The sequence below is a fragment of the Papio anubis genome, chromosome 3 (genome assembly GCF_008728515.1).
Source record: "Papio anubis isolate 15944 chromosome 3, Panubis1.0, whole genome shotgun sequence".
NCBI classification, from domain to species: domain Eukaryota; kingdom Metazoa; phylum Chordata; class Mammalia; order Primates; family Cercopithecidae; genus Papio; species Papio anubis.
Window position 1 is genome coordinate 133,826,872 of NC_044978.1, and position 18,088 is coordinate 133,844,959.

The window sequence follows — 18,088 nt, forward strand, 5'->3', positions numbered from 1 at the left end:
ACACCTGTATCTACACATGCCATAGACAACTGAGGGGTCAGAAGAAACAAGCAACCAAGGTGTCCAAGTGAGTGTGGCTCAACCAAACATTGAATCTCGGCTAAGATATTTTTGTTAAAGTCATGCAGTATTAAAAAGTGCTTCAAGTTTAATGATCAGGAATGTAAAGCCATGAGTGATTTGGATTTGTTTTATACTAAGGAAAGCAATTCTTGCAGGTGCAGTTATAGTTGAACCAGACTCAACATGAGTATTTCTTTATTTCAATTCAGTGCCAATCCTTTGAGCTCACTCAGCAAGTTTATTTCCACCACACATTCTAAACAACACAATACATACTTGTATTTATTTTATTTATTTATTTATTCATTCATTCATTCATTCATTCATTCATTCATTTGAGATAGAATTTCACTCTTGTTGCCCAGGCTGGAGTGCAATGGCACAATCTCAGCTCACTGCAATCCCCGCCTCCTGAGTTCAAGCTATTCTCCTGCCGCAGTCTCCTGAGTAGCTGGGATTACAGGTGCCCATAACCATGCCTGGCTAATTTTTTTTGTATTTTTAGTAGAAACAGGGTTTCACCATGTTGGCCAGGCTGGTCTCGAACTCCTAACCTCAGGTGGTTCACCTGCCTCGGCCTCCCAAAGTGCTGGGACTACAGGCATGACCCACCGCACCCAGCCCATACTTCTTATCTGTGTGTTCAGACACGGTATTATCACATATGTATGAATGACAGCATAAGAAATGGTTGTGAAGGAACTTGGATCTTTTTATAGAACTTCAGGTAGTGAAACATAGGGTTCTTAAAAGCTAACTTGCAGTAATTTTAATAGGAGCAAAGGAGCTGGACAGTATGAAAATGAAGAGGCTATTGAGCACCCTTAAAATTCGTTTTCACAAAACAAAATGTGATACGGTCATTCAGTAGGTTTATCACAATAAGTTAACATTTTTGAGAAGACAGTGTAAATAGTTTGAATTGAGTTTATAGGCAGAAATTTAATTTCATGTCAAAAATTTTCTTGTTCAGTGAAATAAGCCAGAAACAGAAAGGCAAACACAACATAATCTCACTCATGTAGAATCTAAAGAAAAAAAAAAAAGTTGGTATCATAGAAGCAGAGAGGAGAACAGTGGAGGAGAGTGGAGGATGGGGACACTCATCTAAGGAAATGAAGGCACATTTTCTTGATATGATTTGTACTCCCCAGATAAGCCTCAGTCTGAGAGGAGTTACACCATGTCAGCTCTTTCGTGCTAGTCACATGATTATTGTATAGGCTTCATCTCACCAGTTGAAGAAGCCAATAGTTAAATGGTGTGGACAAAGCAATTCATTTTCAAATAGACTATGTAGGTCACAGAAGCTAAGGGGCCTGTAAGGACAAGAGGCTTTCTCCTTAGTTCAGGCAATGTGGGGAAGCCTGACATAGCCACACAGCCCAAGACCAGAAAGGGTCCACAGTATTGTTGCTCCCTACTTGTCTTTTAGGCTAGAATTTTGTACAACTACCTACCGACTCCGTGCCATTTCTAAGGATATGGCTGATGTCTCCTTAAGAGTAAGAGCTATTTACAATTCAAAGTTCGATTTAAATGCCAGTGAAAAGCTGTACTGAAAATTTTATGTTTTAAAACATTTCTGAAATGTTGATCCTTTAAAAATAGTCAATTATGTGTTTCAAGTTGTCATTTTTTTCGTTTTCAAGGACGAGAATTGAAAATTTTGCTTCAAATGAACATTTTCTTGTTATAAAATCTCGAAGCAAGATTAAAAATAGGTTTTGAATTTTTTACAGATCCAGCCATAAATTTTATAATATCTAGATAACCTTTTATAGATGTATAAATTTTAATCTAGTTTTAGTGCAATACACTGCACAGTAAAATGTACTCTGCACATTATTATAATTTCACTCTTTTATTATTATAATAATAAATAAAATGGTTACATGACAAAATAACAGAGTATACAGGTAGCAATCATCGACACATTTAAAAACATTTCTGTAGAACTGGTTTCTCTAGTAGGGTCTCTGCTGACCTTGAACCTCTATTTTTCCCCCGAGGGCCTTCCACACTATTTCTCTACTCACTGACATTCCAAACGAACGGTGACAAAACAAAAGGAAAAGAGACATACTCATATTAGTACATTTTGAGTCTAGCAAATGGTATCTGTTTTTCAGCAACTGAGTTTTTTGAAATCAGGGATTCTACTTTATTTTTCTTTATATTATTTTATAGTAGATAAATAATTTAGAATATACTAAAATGAATTTAGTATCTCTCTCTAATGTCTGCATTAATATAAGTAATAGGTTTATATTTGACTTTAACTAAGTTAAAAATAAAAATCCAAAAAGGAAATGTGATACCAACTTTTAGAATAGATATAGCAAAATCTAATCTTTGACATTAAACAAAATTATAAATTAAGAATATCTAGTTTTGAATTGTTATACAAATGATAGATTTAAAGAAAATAAATTTAAAACAATTTATTAAGGAAATTTAGATCATAACATGTTGAAAATTAGTTTTGTTCATTATGATGTAATAAATTTACAAGAATCAAAACCTTCAGAAAATCTCCAGTGTCAGAAATTTCTTTATACTACACTTGCATGAAAAATAAGTAACTTTATATCATAGTTTATTTTTAAAGTACCTTAAAAACATATCATTCAGTAAGTTTAATTAAATACATTTTCATATATGATGCATTAAGTTGATAACTGAAATAATTTCCCGAGATCAAAGAGCCAGGATTTAAGTTGGTGGATTTTTCATTGATATTATCTAACTAGGATAATTTGTTTTCCTTGAACTTTGTAGGTAGAAAGCTCCCAGCCCAAGTTTACTGAAGTCTATATTTCTCCCCCGCCCCCTTGAAAAGAAATCTAATGGGATGAATTTGGGGGAAATTGTTTATTTAATATTAGAAGTTAATATTAGGTACTATGTAATAGTTTCTTGTTTCCCTGCATTAAGACTTGTAACAAGAACAATTAACAATTAGTTAGCACTTAATATGTACCCATAGCAAACATTTTACATCAGGTAAAATATGCAAATTATTCTCTCTTTAACCACTGAAGTAATTGTCTCATTTCTTCTCATAATTAGACTTAAGAACTTTATATTAAATAACCCTATTCAAAAAATTAATTCATTTATCTGATGTGGGAGAGGAATGATTATGATAGCAGCTGATTTATCCCAATGTGTTTCTCATAGCCATACTAGTTATGACAGTATTTTTGGTACTTCACTACTGCCAGGGTGGTTCATGGGTGTAATGGCTGTAAATATTGCCCATGCTGAAATCTCCATGTCGTTACTGCTTAGCAACATTTCCCATAGTTTTCTGTAGAACACTAGTTTCATTCAACCCTAGTAACTAATGGAGAAAGGTTTCAATAATCAAAAAGTTTGAATAACCTTGATTTTAACTATATAATGCAAATTTCTTTACTGTAGGACATCTCAGATTCCTTAATATACCAAAGAGAAAATAAAGTATGCAGAATCTCCCAACATAGTACAATGTTGAAAACTTAGGATCGTGGGCCACTGTCCTTCAGAAAACATTTTATAAAATGTTGTTTAATTGTACAAACTTCAGTCTCTCTCTCTCTCTCTCTCACACACACACACACACACACACACACACAGAGAGAGAGAGAGAGAGAAAGAGAGAGAGACAGATGTGTTTACATTTTGGCATTCTGGAGAAGACTAAAAAAATGCAGTCCATCTCCAGTCTCCATTAGATTAGGTGACAGTAGTAGTTGGGTTTTTAAAATTTTTACCACTGACTCCAAAACTTGGCACATGGCTTGTCTGCTTTCTAAACCTCATGGGTTCTTCCTCAACTACTAGATGGAACACCATTCATCTAGATTGACCCTCTTCAGATAGTAGAGTCTCCACCTGTCTGCTATCTAGTTATTATTATAATAATGCTTCACAATATCATATTTATAGGAGGTCCCTAGAAGGCAACATAGTCCATTTACTTATCTAGTTCTCCGTTGAATTGCAACAGAGCCCATTAAAGGTGCATAATTAACTTCTAACAGAACTAGTTTCAAAGGAGTCTGCTTTATTTTTACACTCCCATTTTTAAATCAAAAATATTCATTTAAAAAATTTTTTTCTCCGCTAGTTGTAAAAATTTTGCACAAGAAAGTTCACTATAAAGCAAGAAGTACACTTATAAATATATATATTGTTTGCTTTTTGTTTTCCAGATGCTTTGTGTACACTAATTCACTGAATTATTTTATAGATGAGGAAGCTAAATCATATACAGGTGAAGACTCTTGCAAAAACACCACACAGCTGGTAAGGAGTAAGCAGCAAGTTGAACCAAGAACTGACTCCTGTGTTTTTAGTCCTAACCACAAGCACTGTATTAAGATTCCCATATCATTTTTTTCGTTTCCATTTTAGAAGTCCTTGATAGGAACATTTTGTTTTTATAGGCATTATTGTGTTTAATGCTTTCTGATCATATAAATTATATTTCTGATTATATCTTTTGTTTCACCACACCTGCCAGGAAACGTGGAGTACTTACAACAGGAAACTTAATTACAGCAAGTCTGTGGGCTTTTAATTTGTTAAATTTTGGTTCCCCTTTGATTTTTCTATTTCTGGCACTCTCATCCTCATCTTCCTCATCATCTGATGATGATTATCATCATTTTCATCGTTTTTGATATTTCTTGATTGTAGACCTAATTGACTTATTCAAATTCTTGGTAAATTTAGGCCAAATGAATTATATAATCAGAAATATGATAATTGCACAATAATATCAGTACAAATAGCTATACCATAACAATACAAATATAAATACAATAAACAATTTACTGACTGTCCAAGGGTGTTTCCTGAAACGTACTCTGAATTATCAAAGAAATATTATAATCAATATAACTTAAGGTCAAAATATTTTATCGTAATCAACAGAAATTTTACTCTATTTTTTAAAAAAATAATGGCTATTTCACATTGTATTTTTGTCAGCAGTTTGTCAATACATTTTTGGTCAGAATATCTGAATGCCCAATTACTATAAATTAAACATAGCTTATCAATTCAAAGCCATCATTCTTGGCAAGTAACTATATTTTTTATTTATTTATAATCGATATTTACCTATTTAAAAATACTTTATAAATAATTCAGTTTGAATAAGACTGATATGCTCTTAGAATGCTCAGCGATTGTTTTATAGTGTCATTCGGAATGCTGAATACTGGGCCACACTAATCACTAGATATTTTATCGTCTTTGGATCTAAGCCCAGTGGAACTTACCTGTTGCCACACCGTGCACCACTCCCTCCTTGGTTTTGGAGCCTACAAAAACGAACACATTCAAGACATAAGTCTCAAACTAGCCTTAAATTGCTGATTAGCTAGTTTTCAATACAACTAATTTAAAAACTCAGTCTTCAGAAGTCTATAGATTATTACATCTTCAGGGGAAAAAATATATATATATGTGTGTGTATATATATATCCTAAAACTAAAAGAAGGAACTCCAGTAACCACCACAATAAATAGAAGAAAGCCAAGCTAACAGGAGGTCATCTCCAATTAAGATTTTAGCACAAAATAATAACTTTATCCCCTTTGTTCCCACATCACATACGAACTTACAGAGGAGAAAAAATAATGAGATTACACTGGGGCTTGGTGAGAAGATAATTTTGAAATCAGAGCTGTAGAAGCTTTTTTCTTTTCTCTCCCTCTCTCTCTCTTTTTTTTTTTTTTTTTTTTTAAGACGGAGTCTCGCGCTGTCGCCCAGGCTGGAGCGCAGTGGCCAGATCTCGGCTCACTTCAAGCTCCGCCTCCTGGGTTCACGCCATTCTCCTGCCTCAGCCTCCCGAGTAGCTGGGACTACAGGCGCCCACCACCACGCCCAGCTAATTTTTTATATTTTTAGTAGAGACGGGGGTTTCACCATGTTAGCCAGGATGGTCTCGATCTCCTGACCTCGTGATCTGCCCGCTTTGGCCTCCCAAAGTGCTGTGATTACAGACTTGAGCCACTCTGCCCGGCCAGAAGCTTTAAAAATACAGCACTAGAGACAAATGAGTCAACTCATGAAACAAAAGCAAAGAGGGATGGAGAGTAGGCTTTAACACGTGCTGAACACCCATTATGTAAAAAACACTTTACATATATCTTATTTAATCTTCACAACATCCATTGAATGTAGTTATATTATGCCCATTTAAAATATCTGATGAAATTAAAAATCCGAGTTAAGCAATTTGTCTAACATTACACATGTAATAATAGGCTATAAGCACATTCAAACTAGGGTTTCTACACAGGATCAGAATTTCTTCCAAACCTGGACCATTACTAAACTTGTATACAAATAATTATTATGTGTATTATTAAAATTATGCTTGTTAAAAATTTTATTCATATCGTCTCTAATGTTGGATTTTTCAGTGTAATTCACACTGTAGATAATTTATGGAATAGGCATGATTTTTATGTTTTACAGAATTGTCATACTCCTTTTTAAGTTTGGATCAGTTTACAAAATGTTACCATTTGCACTTTAATGTCATGATATACTGAGAGTGTACTTAACATAAGGTGCATTTTTCAGCATCACTTCCTCTGGGACACCTTCACTCTTTATCACAACCTCTTTCCCCATTTATATGGATACCTCCACCTTCAATACATTCCTCTGACTGCATATCTAGAGTCTCCTGAATTGCAGCAGTGACAACATCCTCAGGGGTGGCTACTTCTTATATAAATCAACTTATGTTTGGTTCAAATTTTACTTCCAGCATGTTTCGCTTCCTTTCTTTGCTGCTCTTTCACCTTTACTGGTCAATTTCCTCTTTTGATTGTGCATTTTTGTGAAGCATCACATGGGCTCACCACTGGAAGACAAAGTGGCTACACAACTATGGGCATTGCTGTCTGTATGAACTGCATAACACATGTGAAGCGAACAATCACCAAAAAGCTTTGAAAGAAGTGCTGTGGTTTTGTCACTGATTATAATGGGTTTCTGTTATTTATGTAATGATTTGAAGGCTGAAGAGTTAGCAGCAAAGTTTGTACTTTATGCAATTACTTTCAGTATACTGTGGTAACAGAAATTTGAATTGTGTTGTTAGGGGTTGGTGTTATTTAACTAACCGTGGTAACTGGAATTTGTGTGTGCTGAAACTATGCAGAGTGAGAACAGCTGGTATTTAAGAGAATAGATCTCAATCTCTATCTCTCATCCTCACCCCCTGCACCCCATGTTGTCTTAAAAATGACTAGTAGTAAGAAATGTCTAACAGCTGGTCTGTGGTCTTTCTTCTCTGCCTCAGCAGTATCTAAGAATTTGACCTTTGGTTAAATGATGAAATGTATTCTGAATCAAAGACAATAAGATAGAAGTAGAGAGTAGAATGATGATTATTAGAGGCTGACAAGGGTAAGAGGGAGGGGAGGATACGGAGAGGTTGGTTAAGGAATATGAAATTGCAGCCAAATATGAAGAATAAGTTCTAGCATTCTGTAGTACTGTAAGGTTATATACTTAACGATAGTTTATTGCATGTGTTCAAAAATCTAGAAGAGAGAATTTTTCATTTTTAATGTTCCCACCACAAAGGAATGGTAAATGTCCCAGGTAATGGATATGTTAATTACCCTGATTTGATTATCACACGTTGTATACATGTATGGAAATATAATTCTGGATCCCACAGTTATATACAATTATCACATGTTCACTAAAAATAAAAGAAAAATTGAAAGTAGGGTAGCATATGACCCAGCAATCCCTCTTCTGGGTGTAAATCCACAAGAAAAGATTTCAGCATATCTGCAACCCCAAGGGCCCAACACAGTGGCTCTTGCTTGGAATCCCAGTGCTTTGGGAGGCTGAGGCAGGAAGATCACTTATAAATATATAATGAATTTTAAAAACACTAAAACTAGTATTTGTTTAGCAAACTATAAAACATTAAAAATTAAAGTGTTTTATTTCTTTGTAAAAAACTTATCAAGAGTAATATAAATAGTGTTTGTCTTCTCATTGTATTACTTTCTATATGGAGTGGACATGTTTTTTATATTTTACAGAATTGTCATACTCTATTTTAAATTTGAATTAGGAGTTTGAGACCAGTCCGGGCAACAGAGTGAGATGCTATCTCTACGAAAAATATTAAAAATTAGCCAGGCATGGTGATGCATGCCTGTAGTCCCAGCTACTTGGGAGGCCGAGGCAGGAGGATCTCTTGAGCCTAGAAGTTTGAGGTTACAGTGAGCTATAATCACACCACTCCATTGCAGCCTGGGTGACAGCAAGACCTTATCTCCAAAAAAGAAAAAAAAAGAAAAACACAATAGCCACAACTAAAGTGTTTACTAATAGATAGGTAGGTAAAAAGACTGTGGTACATAGATACAATGGAATATCCGTCAGCCCTAAAAAGAATAAGATCCTACCATTTACAACATGGATGAACTCAGACAACATTATGCTAAGTGAAATAAGCCAAACACAGAAAGAAAGATATTACATCATCTCACATATATGTGGAAGCTTGAAACAAAATTCAAATGTACAAACACTAAGTAAAAAACAGGGTTAATAGGGGTGGAAAAGTAGATAGAAAAGAGGGAGATATAGGCCAGAGGATCCAAGCAAGTAGCAGATGTATAGGATGAACAAGTGTACAGATCTAATGTATGAGGACTATAGGTGATAAAATTGTACTATATTTGAGATTCATGCTAAATAAGTGGATTTTAGCTGCCCTTGCCACAAAAACAACAAAAAAGGTAACTATGGGAGATTATGAATATATTAACTTTCTTCAATACAGTAATTTTTAGTGTCTAATATATCCCATAACATCATGTTGTATACCCTAAATATACACAATTAAATTTATTTTTAAAAAAGAATGCCACTAGGCCTGGCGTGGTGGCTCATGCCTGTAATCCTAGCACTTTGGGAGGCTGAGGTGGCAGGATCACGAGGTCAGGAGTTCGAGACCATCCTGGCTAACATGGTGAAAGCCTGTCTCTACTAAAAATACAAAAATTAGCCGGGTGTGGTGGCACATGCCTGTAATCCCAGCTACTCAGGAGGCTGAGTCAGGAGAATCACTTGAACCCAGGAGGCGGGGGTTACAGTAAGCTGAGATCACGCCACTGCACTCCAGCCTGGAGTGAGGTGACAGATGAGACCCTATCTCAGGGGGAAAAAAAAAAAAAGAATGCTACTAAAACACACCATTAGAATTTATAATTAATTATTTTTTATAAATATGCAACATAGTTTATATTTTTGTAGTGTAACCCCAAACAAAGAGATATGTATATACCTTAAATAAAGAGATAAATGAGAGTCCTCATAAGGTTACCATGTATCAAACCAATCAGCTGTTCTTTGAGGTCATAATTATTTACCAATAAACTGTAATTGATGGTTAGCCTTTAATTTATGAGTAATCTGTAATTGATAACATACAGCTACAAAATAGGTGCCAAGTAGTTATGTGACTAGCAAGATATAAATGCTGTAGGGACACCAGAGCTGATGGCTTCCCTGAGCAGAAATGTCCCCCACCAACCACATCTTGTCTTCCCAACCTCAAAAGAGCACAGAGTGGAGAAGAAGGTCAGAAGTAACACCTTTGAGTTTTAAGAACCCAGCTATCCCTGTTGTGCATGCTATGTTGACTTTGTCAGCTTAGTGAGGTGAAGCACATTTTGACTTGAGAATTTGCTGTCAATTTCACTGATGGCCCCTGCTGCTGATTGAACAGAGTGGCATTGGAAGAGACTCCAAGATCATTATTTTCTTGCATTTATTGCATTTATATTACTTAGCATTATATCATTAAATCTTTCTGCTTTTGAATTTAGGTCTAATTAATTTGAGTCATTTGAAGAAATTTTTGTATATTAAACTGAAGTACTTTGATTGAAAATTTGTGTACACAGATAACAAAAATGGAAGGAAAAAGACCCACAAAAATAACACTGATCATTAAGGTAGTTCTGCAATGAGTTAAAAAGTAGTTGTCAAAAGTATATTCTTACATACTTTTGAGATTGATGAGATTGAGATTACTTTTCTTATGAGGCTTCTACCAAACATCTTCAGCCATAGTGAAATTATAAAATGGTCTTTGGTCACCTCCAATCTTTCAAACTTGTTATGTAATGAAGGACAAAAGAATAAATAGAAAATATGTTGGTAAAGTAATTATTCCGTTGGAGATTTTATTTGATAATAATAACCATGATTCCTATATATAAAAGTGTGCTCAATTATTCATATGTCCTGTTTATTATGACATTCTTACAAAAACCAGAAGGTCATTGCAGTTTTCTAAATCATATTTTTTATTAATCAGGGAAGCGATGCTCAGAGATGTTAAGTACACTTCCCCAAGACCCTAAAGGTAATAAGTGATGTAGCCTCGAACTAAAACTTTGGTTTGTGTGATTAGTGCATGTTCTTTCCACTCTATCAGTAGTCAGCAAACTACAACCTACAAGACAATTCCAGCCCACCACCTGTTTTGATAAATGAAGTTTTATTGGAACACAGCCACACTAGCTATTGTTTATGACTACTTTCACACTTCAACAGCAGAATTGAGACATAGATTTCCTTTTTTTTTTTTTTTTTAAGACAGGGTCGCATTCTGCCACCCAGGCTGGAGTGCAGTGGCTTGATCTCAGCTCACTGCAACCTCTGCAGCTAGCTGTATGGTTCAAGCCATCCTCCCACCTCAGCCTCCTGGGTAGCTGGCAATACAGGTGCATGCTACCATATCCGGCTAATTTTTGCATTGTTTGTAGACACAGGGTTTCACCGTGTAGCCCAGGCTGGTCTCAAACCCCTGGGCTCAAGTGATCCACCAGCCTTGAGCTCTCAAAGTTCTGGGATTAAAGACCTGAGCCATGGCACCTGGCCAAGACATAGATCTCATGGCTTAAAATATGTGCTATCTGATTCCTTACCAAAAAATTTTGCCAACCCCTGGATTACACTATTGTGTCTTTGCATGGTCATTTTTTATCTTAAATACTGTGTATGTGTATAAGTTCAACTCTCAATTAGAACTCAGAATGCAACCAATAAATAATTTATAGAATGTGCTATGTGTTAAATGTCATGAGAGACATTGAAAATGATTTCAATGAACAGGTATAAAGTAACTGAAGTCAAAGAAACTTGTACTTGCAAAACTTGGAAATCTGAGGACAAATGGAAAGATGAATAAACTGCATGTCACTAATTCAGTATTCCAAATTCCATATAAAAAGGTATAATTCACACTTCATAAAATATTTAAAATTAACTCATACATTTTTTCCTCTTGTAACACTCTATTTTAATGACTTTCTGAAAATATGTTTTAAGGTAGAAAAAAGTAATTTCACTGAAGATTTGTGGGAAGATTAAGTCAACATAAGAAAAGTCTAAATAATGAGGCAGTGGCACATGCCTATAATCCTGGCTACTCAGGAGGCTGAGGTGGGAGCATGACTTGAGCCCAGGAATTCAAGGCTGCAGTGAGCTATGATAGCATCACTGCAGTTCAGCCTGGGCGACAGAGCAAGACCCTGACTCTAAAAATTGAAAATAGAAAACAGAAAAAAAAAATGTGTTGTGAAATTTGATGAGACGCATTCATATAACTCATTCCAAATATAAAATTTTCCCCACTGATCTATCTTAAAGAGATAGTGTAGCTTTCTTTCGCTTTGCAGACATAGACGGAGCACGTGTTTCAGCTAGGCAACTCAATGTGCTCATCCTCCACCTGACGGTTCATCCTGTGACTCTAACTGCTTATAGTTGCCACCAGAGAATGTGAAAAAGCTCAGAGGAGAAAGAAGAGAGGAAGAATGGGCAATGTGTCTATGTTGAGTGTGTGTGTGTGTCTGTGTCTATGCCTGTGGATGAGAGCGTGTGTGTCTATTCTTTTCCAAAGAATTCAAAGTGGTTTGTAAAATAACATGCAATTGAACACAATTCAAGATACAGAAAAGAGAGTCAGAGCTTGGCTGTATACCCCAAGGTGGAACTTTAGGAACAAGTAGGTAATAAGCATCAATTTCTTTATTCTTTCAGTATGTTTGTCATTTGATGGATGAACTGTATAAATGTTTCTGAGAGGTCAGTAGCAGCCCTCAAGCACTTTTCTCTGTCCTCAGTGTTCACAGAGACCAAACGATCACATGAAGTAACTCTACCAAAGACTAATCTGTTGTTTCCATTTTAGGGCCACAAATAGGTCTCTTTATGCACAGCACAGGGGCATATCAAAGTCATATTTTTAAAATCAGAATGGGTTAAAATTGACAAACATTATTCATGATGGTAAAAGAAATCACAGACCCAGCAATGATTTTGATTCTTAAGAATATTCTTGATTTTTTAAAAAGACAATGTATTTTTAAAACTGTTCTCTGAAATGTAATTATGTAGGCACAGAAGCATTCATTTTTCAAAAGTCCTAAATGTTAGGGCAAAATTAAAAATATCGAAAAGGAAACAGCCGCATTTTTTACTATTAGCTCAAATACACACATTCACATTCACCTACCTACATATACTTCTGACTCAGTCCACCCTTTTGACAAGCAATGATGCAAAAATGGATCAAGAGAGAGAACTACCAGCATTTAGAGTATTGATTATCCTAACCCATCAGTCATGAACCAACACCAAAGTGACATTTGGGGTTTACCTACCTACATAGAGAACACCCTCTTTTGTCTTTCCTGCTGCTTCTGCCACACCCTGTTTGGTTTTCTCAGCAGCAGCCACAACTCCCTCCTTGGCCTTTGAAAGTCCTTTCATGAATACATCCATGGCTAATGAATTCCTTTACACCACACTGGAGAACATAAAATACACTTTGAATGAGAACTTTTGGGGGGAAATAAACAAAAAACACTGAAAAATCATGAGAAACCCTCCAAAGTGTGAGACTCTTTTAAGTGTACACTCATTTAACCATTGGACAAAGCAGACATTTTTAGCTCTGGCATTAAAAATTTAGCATCTCCCATCCATCTTGGCTAGTAAAAGTCTAGCCACCTAACCATGGATTAGGATGAATCCTCTGAGTTGTTAATACTGCATTTCAGAAGTGGAGTTGCATGAAAAGAGTCACTCCTGTTTTAACTTCCCGGGGTCTAAAGGGTAACAGTGTGAGTTAGAAGCATGGAAGCTGGAGGCTTAGGGTCAGGGGCATCCTTAACATGAATCCCAGAAGAAGGCTAACAGGTTGATGGTGGAGAGGCGTAGGCAAGAGAACTAACTACTCACTCTGGGTGTGGTTCAACCTCAGGCAAACAGCGAGCCCAAGGGTGCTGGTTCTAATACATCCGAGCATCCACCCCCGCCCTCAGCTATCTACCCTGAGCAGGCGGCGCTCACACTCGCGGGCCGTCTCTAACCCTGCGCCAGCCACCCGAGGGGGCGTTCTCAGCATCCACCCTAGCGGACCCCGCGCCAGCACTTGTTAACCCTTTACCACCTGTTGACTTGGCCTCCCTGCACTTCCATTTCATTATTTGCCAAACGCAGCTTGCTTACTTTACAGAGAAAAACCAAGAGAGCGGGCAGACGGATTTCAGGTAAGAGAGAAATAAAAGTTGGATGCTCACGCTCCAGGGAGCATCCTCGCGTTTCCCGGGGAAAAGCGGATCCCGGAGACGCATCCTAATCTCTCAGCCCTTGGGGAGAAGCCCTTGACAGGACGAAAGCCAGGTCAAGTCTCTTTCCTTAGGCTCCCCAAAGGGACAAGTACTCACCTCCCAGAGACCTGACACAGCAGGTCCTCACCGCAGCACCACCCCCTCCTGGTGCCCACGACCATTCCTCTCCCACCCGGCTTTCTCCAGGATTTCCAAAGACGCCCGTTTAGATCCACAGGTACTTACCTGTGTCCCTCTGCTTCTCCACAACTCCGATTCCTCCCCACCTCTCTTTTTAAAAAAAAAAAATTAAACAATTCCCAAATAATATTTAATAGGGAAGAAGGAGGAAAAGGAGCGCACAGGAAGGGCGGAGGCGGCACCGGGAGGGGGACGGTCCCCAGAGGAGGCCGCTGTGAGCCGGCGACGGGAGGCTGGGGGCGTGGGAGGCAAACCCGCTAACCTGTCGTCGAATGGCCACTCCCAGTTCTCCGCTCACGAGGATGGAGAAAAAGGCAGAAGGTTTGAAGGGAAGGCGTGAGGGAGCGCTCAGGACGCTCTCGGAGGGGCCGGGCCGGGGTCTGCGCTGCAGCCCGCAAGCACCTCACTCCCGCGTCGCGGCGCTCGGTCGCTCGCCCCCTCTCTCGGGCCCCTTCTGGTCGTCGCCGTCCTCCTCCTCCTCGTCCTCCTCCTTCTCCTTCTCCTCGGCTCTCCGCCCCCACCGCTGATTTGTCAGCGCCTCTCCCCGCCCCTCTCCCAGCGCTCGCTGGTTTCCCTGCAGCGTGCTCTTCGTTCCCTATCTCGGATGGGGATGGGGCAGGGGGCGCAGCGTGAACCACCAATTCCAGCCGCCTGCCTGGCCGCGCAAGGCGGGAAAGTAGGGGCGCTTTTGCGCCTCACCTCAAGTTCAGGGTCACGGGCACTCTTGTGGCGATTGGGAGCGGTTGGGCTTGGGCTGACGCCTCTCCCTCTTTCCCATTCCCCTCCCTTCCTGTCCCCGCCTTTCCTCGGGGTCCTCCCTGGGACCACCCCCTACCCCTCGTCAGAGTCGACCTGGGAAAGCCAAGGGCCTGAGGGTCGACCACCCAGAGCAGAGCCCATCCTTTGGGGAGCTGCTGGAGGAGATAGGCAGCGCAGGGAGGTGGCTCACACCGCACCGCCGAGAGCACTTTGCCCTCGCATCGCTGACATTTAATTACGGCCACAGGCTACGTTAAGGGTCGCTTTAGTTCAAATATCCTCAAGATTTTCGTTTGCTCTTAATCCAGGTCGAGCTCGAAAGGGTCCCGCGGGTGAATCGGAGACTACTAAGGAAGAGTTACAGGTTGAGGAGGCAGGAGGAGGCTCAGCAAATCCTCTTCCCACCCCACTATCACCATTTTCCTTTCCACCAATCAGCGCCTGCCAGACGCTGATTTTCCCATCAGCGGAACGAGGAATAAATATTCCCCAGCCGTCTAAAACAAGCGGTCCTAAGGCTTTTCGCTCTAGAAATGAGACTTACTTTGCAGACCTATGTGCATGGTCTGGTAGACAAATCCAGCGTGATTTACCCTACCAGACCATCATATCCAATTTCTTTTTCAGCCCCTTCTGAAAGGGAGATGCTACACGCCACTCACCTTTCTGACTTCTAATTCTCGTTGCCCTCAGAATTGACATCCCCTTTTCTCTCCCCCGACCCACCACATGCACAGACACACAGACGTACACACGCGAACCTCAAGACAATTTTTGCATCGCTTAACGCATTTTCACCTCTTTCAGAACTGGAAGACAGCTATTCCTGGATCACACCAGAATGGAGAAGGAAGCTCCTCCCACTAGCAGAAAGCCTTTGCTTTCTGTGCCTGGATTGAGAAGATTAGTTAAGCACGGGTGGGGGCCGGCGGGGGGGGGGGTACAACAGCTCGTTTTTGCTGTGTTTTTTAAAAATTGTTTTTATATTTGTAGCTAATGCTTTGTCTGATTCTTGCACTCATTTGGATTCTGAAATTTGAGTAAAATCAAATGTAAACATACAAAATAACTTTAAAACCACAAGGAATAGGAAACAAATGATTATACATGAAAGACATATAGAAGATAATGCCTATGTGTTCAGTGGAAAATAGAAAAACATGAAAGTAAGATTACAAATTTTTATTACTTAAACTCTTCCTTGAACTATTGGTCTGCCCTTTGGAAAAACAGACTTTCCATAACGCAGTAGCTCATATTAATAGTTTGTGTTTGCTTAGGACCAGAGCAAGAAGGTTGGACTTGGGAGCTAGTTTGTTGTCTGGCTTGGAGACCTTGAACAAGTTATGTTCTCCTTCTGTTTCCAGTTTTATTTTTTGTAAATGACGAGATGAACTCAGGTGATCGCCCTATATTCAACTTTTTATTATGGGAAATATTCAAACATACGCAAAAGTAGAAAGAATAAAGGACTCCCATGTGAATATCACCCAACTTTTACATTTTTTCTATGCATGGCATATCATGTCTCATTCATAAGTCCACTCACTTTATCACTACCAATCCTCCCTATTTTTTTCACAAAATTCAAGCTTTATATACATCTTTTCAACTGTAAACATTCAGTATGCATCCACAAAATTTAAGAACTGTTTAAAAATAACCACAATGTCATTAGACGATTCTTTTAAATTTCAGTGTAATTTACACCTAGTGAAATGCTCAGATGTTGTGTCCCTTTAAATCAGTTTTGAAAAAACCATGCATTGGTGTAACCCACACTATTTTGAAGACACAGGACATTTTAATCACTCCAGACAGTTACCTTGCACCCTTCATGTGCACATTCTAGAATGTCATAAAAATCTAATCACGTAGTATAAACTTTTTTATATCTGTCTGACTTCTTTTACTCAGCATAGTATTTGTGAGGTGATTCATGTCATTGCATGAATCGGTGGTTTGTTTTTTATTGCTTTTTGTTGTTTCATTTTATTACTGTTAATAGTGTAAGTTTTCCATTGTGTCTTATTACAACTAGTACTTCAATAGGCTATTACAACAATTATTTAATATATTATTTCATATGACGTTTTTATAGTATAACAGTGACCTCTTTGAGACCTGGTGCTTTGAGTCAAATAGGTAAATAAAATGAGATATTTTAGGTCTCATTACCAGACCAATGTGAGATAATTATTTTTCGACAGTTGCATTTCTTATAACATTTGACATGATTCTACACTTTTATATGGTAATTTGTTAGTACTTTCGCAAAGGACTAATGCACTATGTTATTTAGTCATAACAAGCAGATAAATTACATTTTATGTAGCTTTTACAGACAGAGAACCTGAGCTCCAAGAGCTTTGGTGATAGGCTGAGATCATCTAGCTTTTTTAAGTGGCAGAACTGTGACAATTTAGCAGAAACTGTTATAGAAGGCACAATTGTCTCCTGAATTAGCGATTTCTGTCTGAAGCCTCACAGATTGGGTGTGGTAAAGAGTGAGAATGAAAAGGGTAGAACCCAGCTGTGTTAGAAATAGCCTTCAAATTTGGATGTGACAATGGAAATCAAGATGAACTTATGTTATTATAAAACAGTTCATTCATATTTAAAGTTTTGCCTTTTGTATACTGGTATTTCTTAATAGGGGGAGACGCTTTCTCACTACCCACAAAAAAAAGAAAACTGTAAACTAATTTCATTGTCATTTTGAACTACAACTATATGTTTAACTTTTTTCACTCCTCAAAATGCCTTGAACACAGTAAACATCCAATGAACTTTTAATTACAAGTAATATTGATAGTGATACTGCATATGTTCTAGATCTGTGTTCTTAAGGAGGCAAAGCTGCTCAAGTTCAAAGAATGGAACTAGAAGTTAAAATAAAGATTTTTTTATTTTTGTTTTCATTATTGATGTACGGCATTGTCTTCAGTAAATCTTTAGCCTCTCTGAATATAATGTTAAACTAACTGAATGGCTTGTACCCCATAAGAAATATGAAGTAATAATGTACTTGGAAGCATTACTAGCATGCATGTTCTCTTCATAACTACCATATTCAAGTTTGGTTTTCTCTTTGCTAAGTGAGATATAAATATTTTACCACACCTTAATACGATTGTTTTATCTGGATTTAATTCATTAATTTTGCTATAGATTAACATTCTGTGAAATATATGCTTAACCTAGACTTTGTCTAACCCCCATAGAACAACTGAATTTTTAGGTATGGTATGTGGTAAACTTGTGCTATAGCAAAGACAGCAGAGTAGAATGGCATGAAAATAAAGACGCTGCCTACTAACAAATGATTAAAGAGAGGTCTGATTGAATGTGTTTAAGTGAAGACAATACAATCTTTACTGTGTTTGGATAATATTCC

At 37.9% G+C, this 18,088-nt stretch overlaps 1 protein-coding gene across 7 annotated transcripts in view; it reads right to left on the reverse strand.

Moving 5' to 3' along the window:
* Positions 1-15,580, reverse strand: part of SNCA (synuclein alpha) — a 109,808-nt gene extending 94,228 nt beyond the window's left edge. Inside the window, exons 1-4 of one of the 7 annotated variants that reach the window (XM_017958851.3) lie at positions 14,195-14,304; positions 13,978-14,022; positions 12,781-12,926; positions 5,337-5,378 (exon numbers count right to left, since the gene is read on the reverse strand). In XM_017958851.3, the coding sequence (XP_017814340.1) occupies positions 5,337-5,378; positions 12,781-12,901 (163 nt within the window). In that variant the 5' untranslated portion in view covers positions 12,902-12,926; positions 13,978-14,022; positions 14,195-14,304. Of the gene's footprint in view, positions 1-5,336; positions 5,379-12,780; positions 12,927-13,977; positions 14,436-15,353; positions 15,377-15,452 lie in introns of those variants that run through there. The other 6 variants (XM_017958853.3, XM_017958854.2, XM_017958856.1 and 3 more) reach the window with 6 other exon arrangements.
* Positions 15,581-18,088: the final 2,508 nt, after the last annotated feature.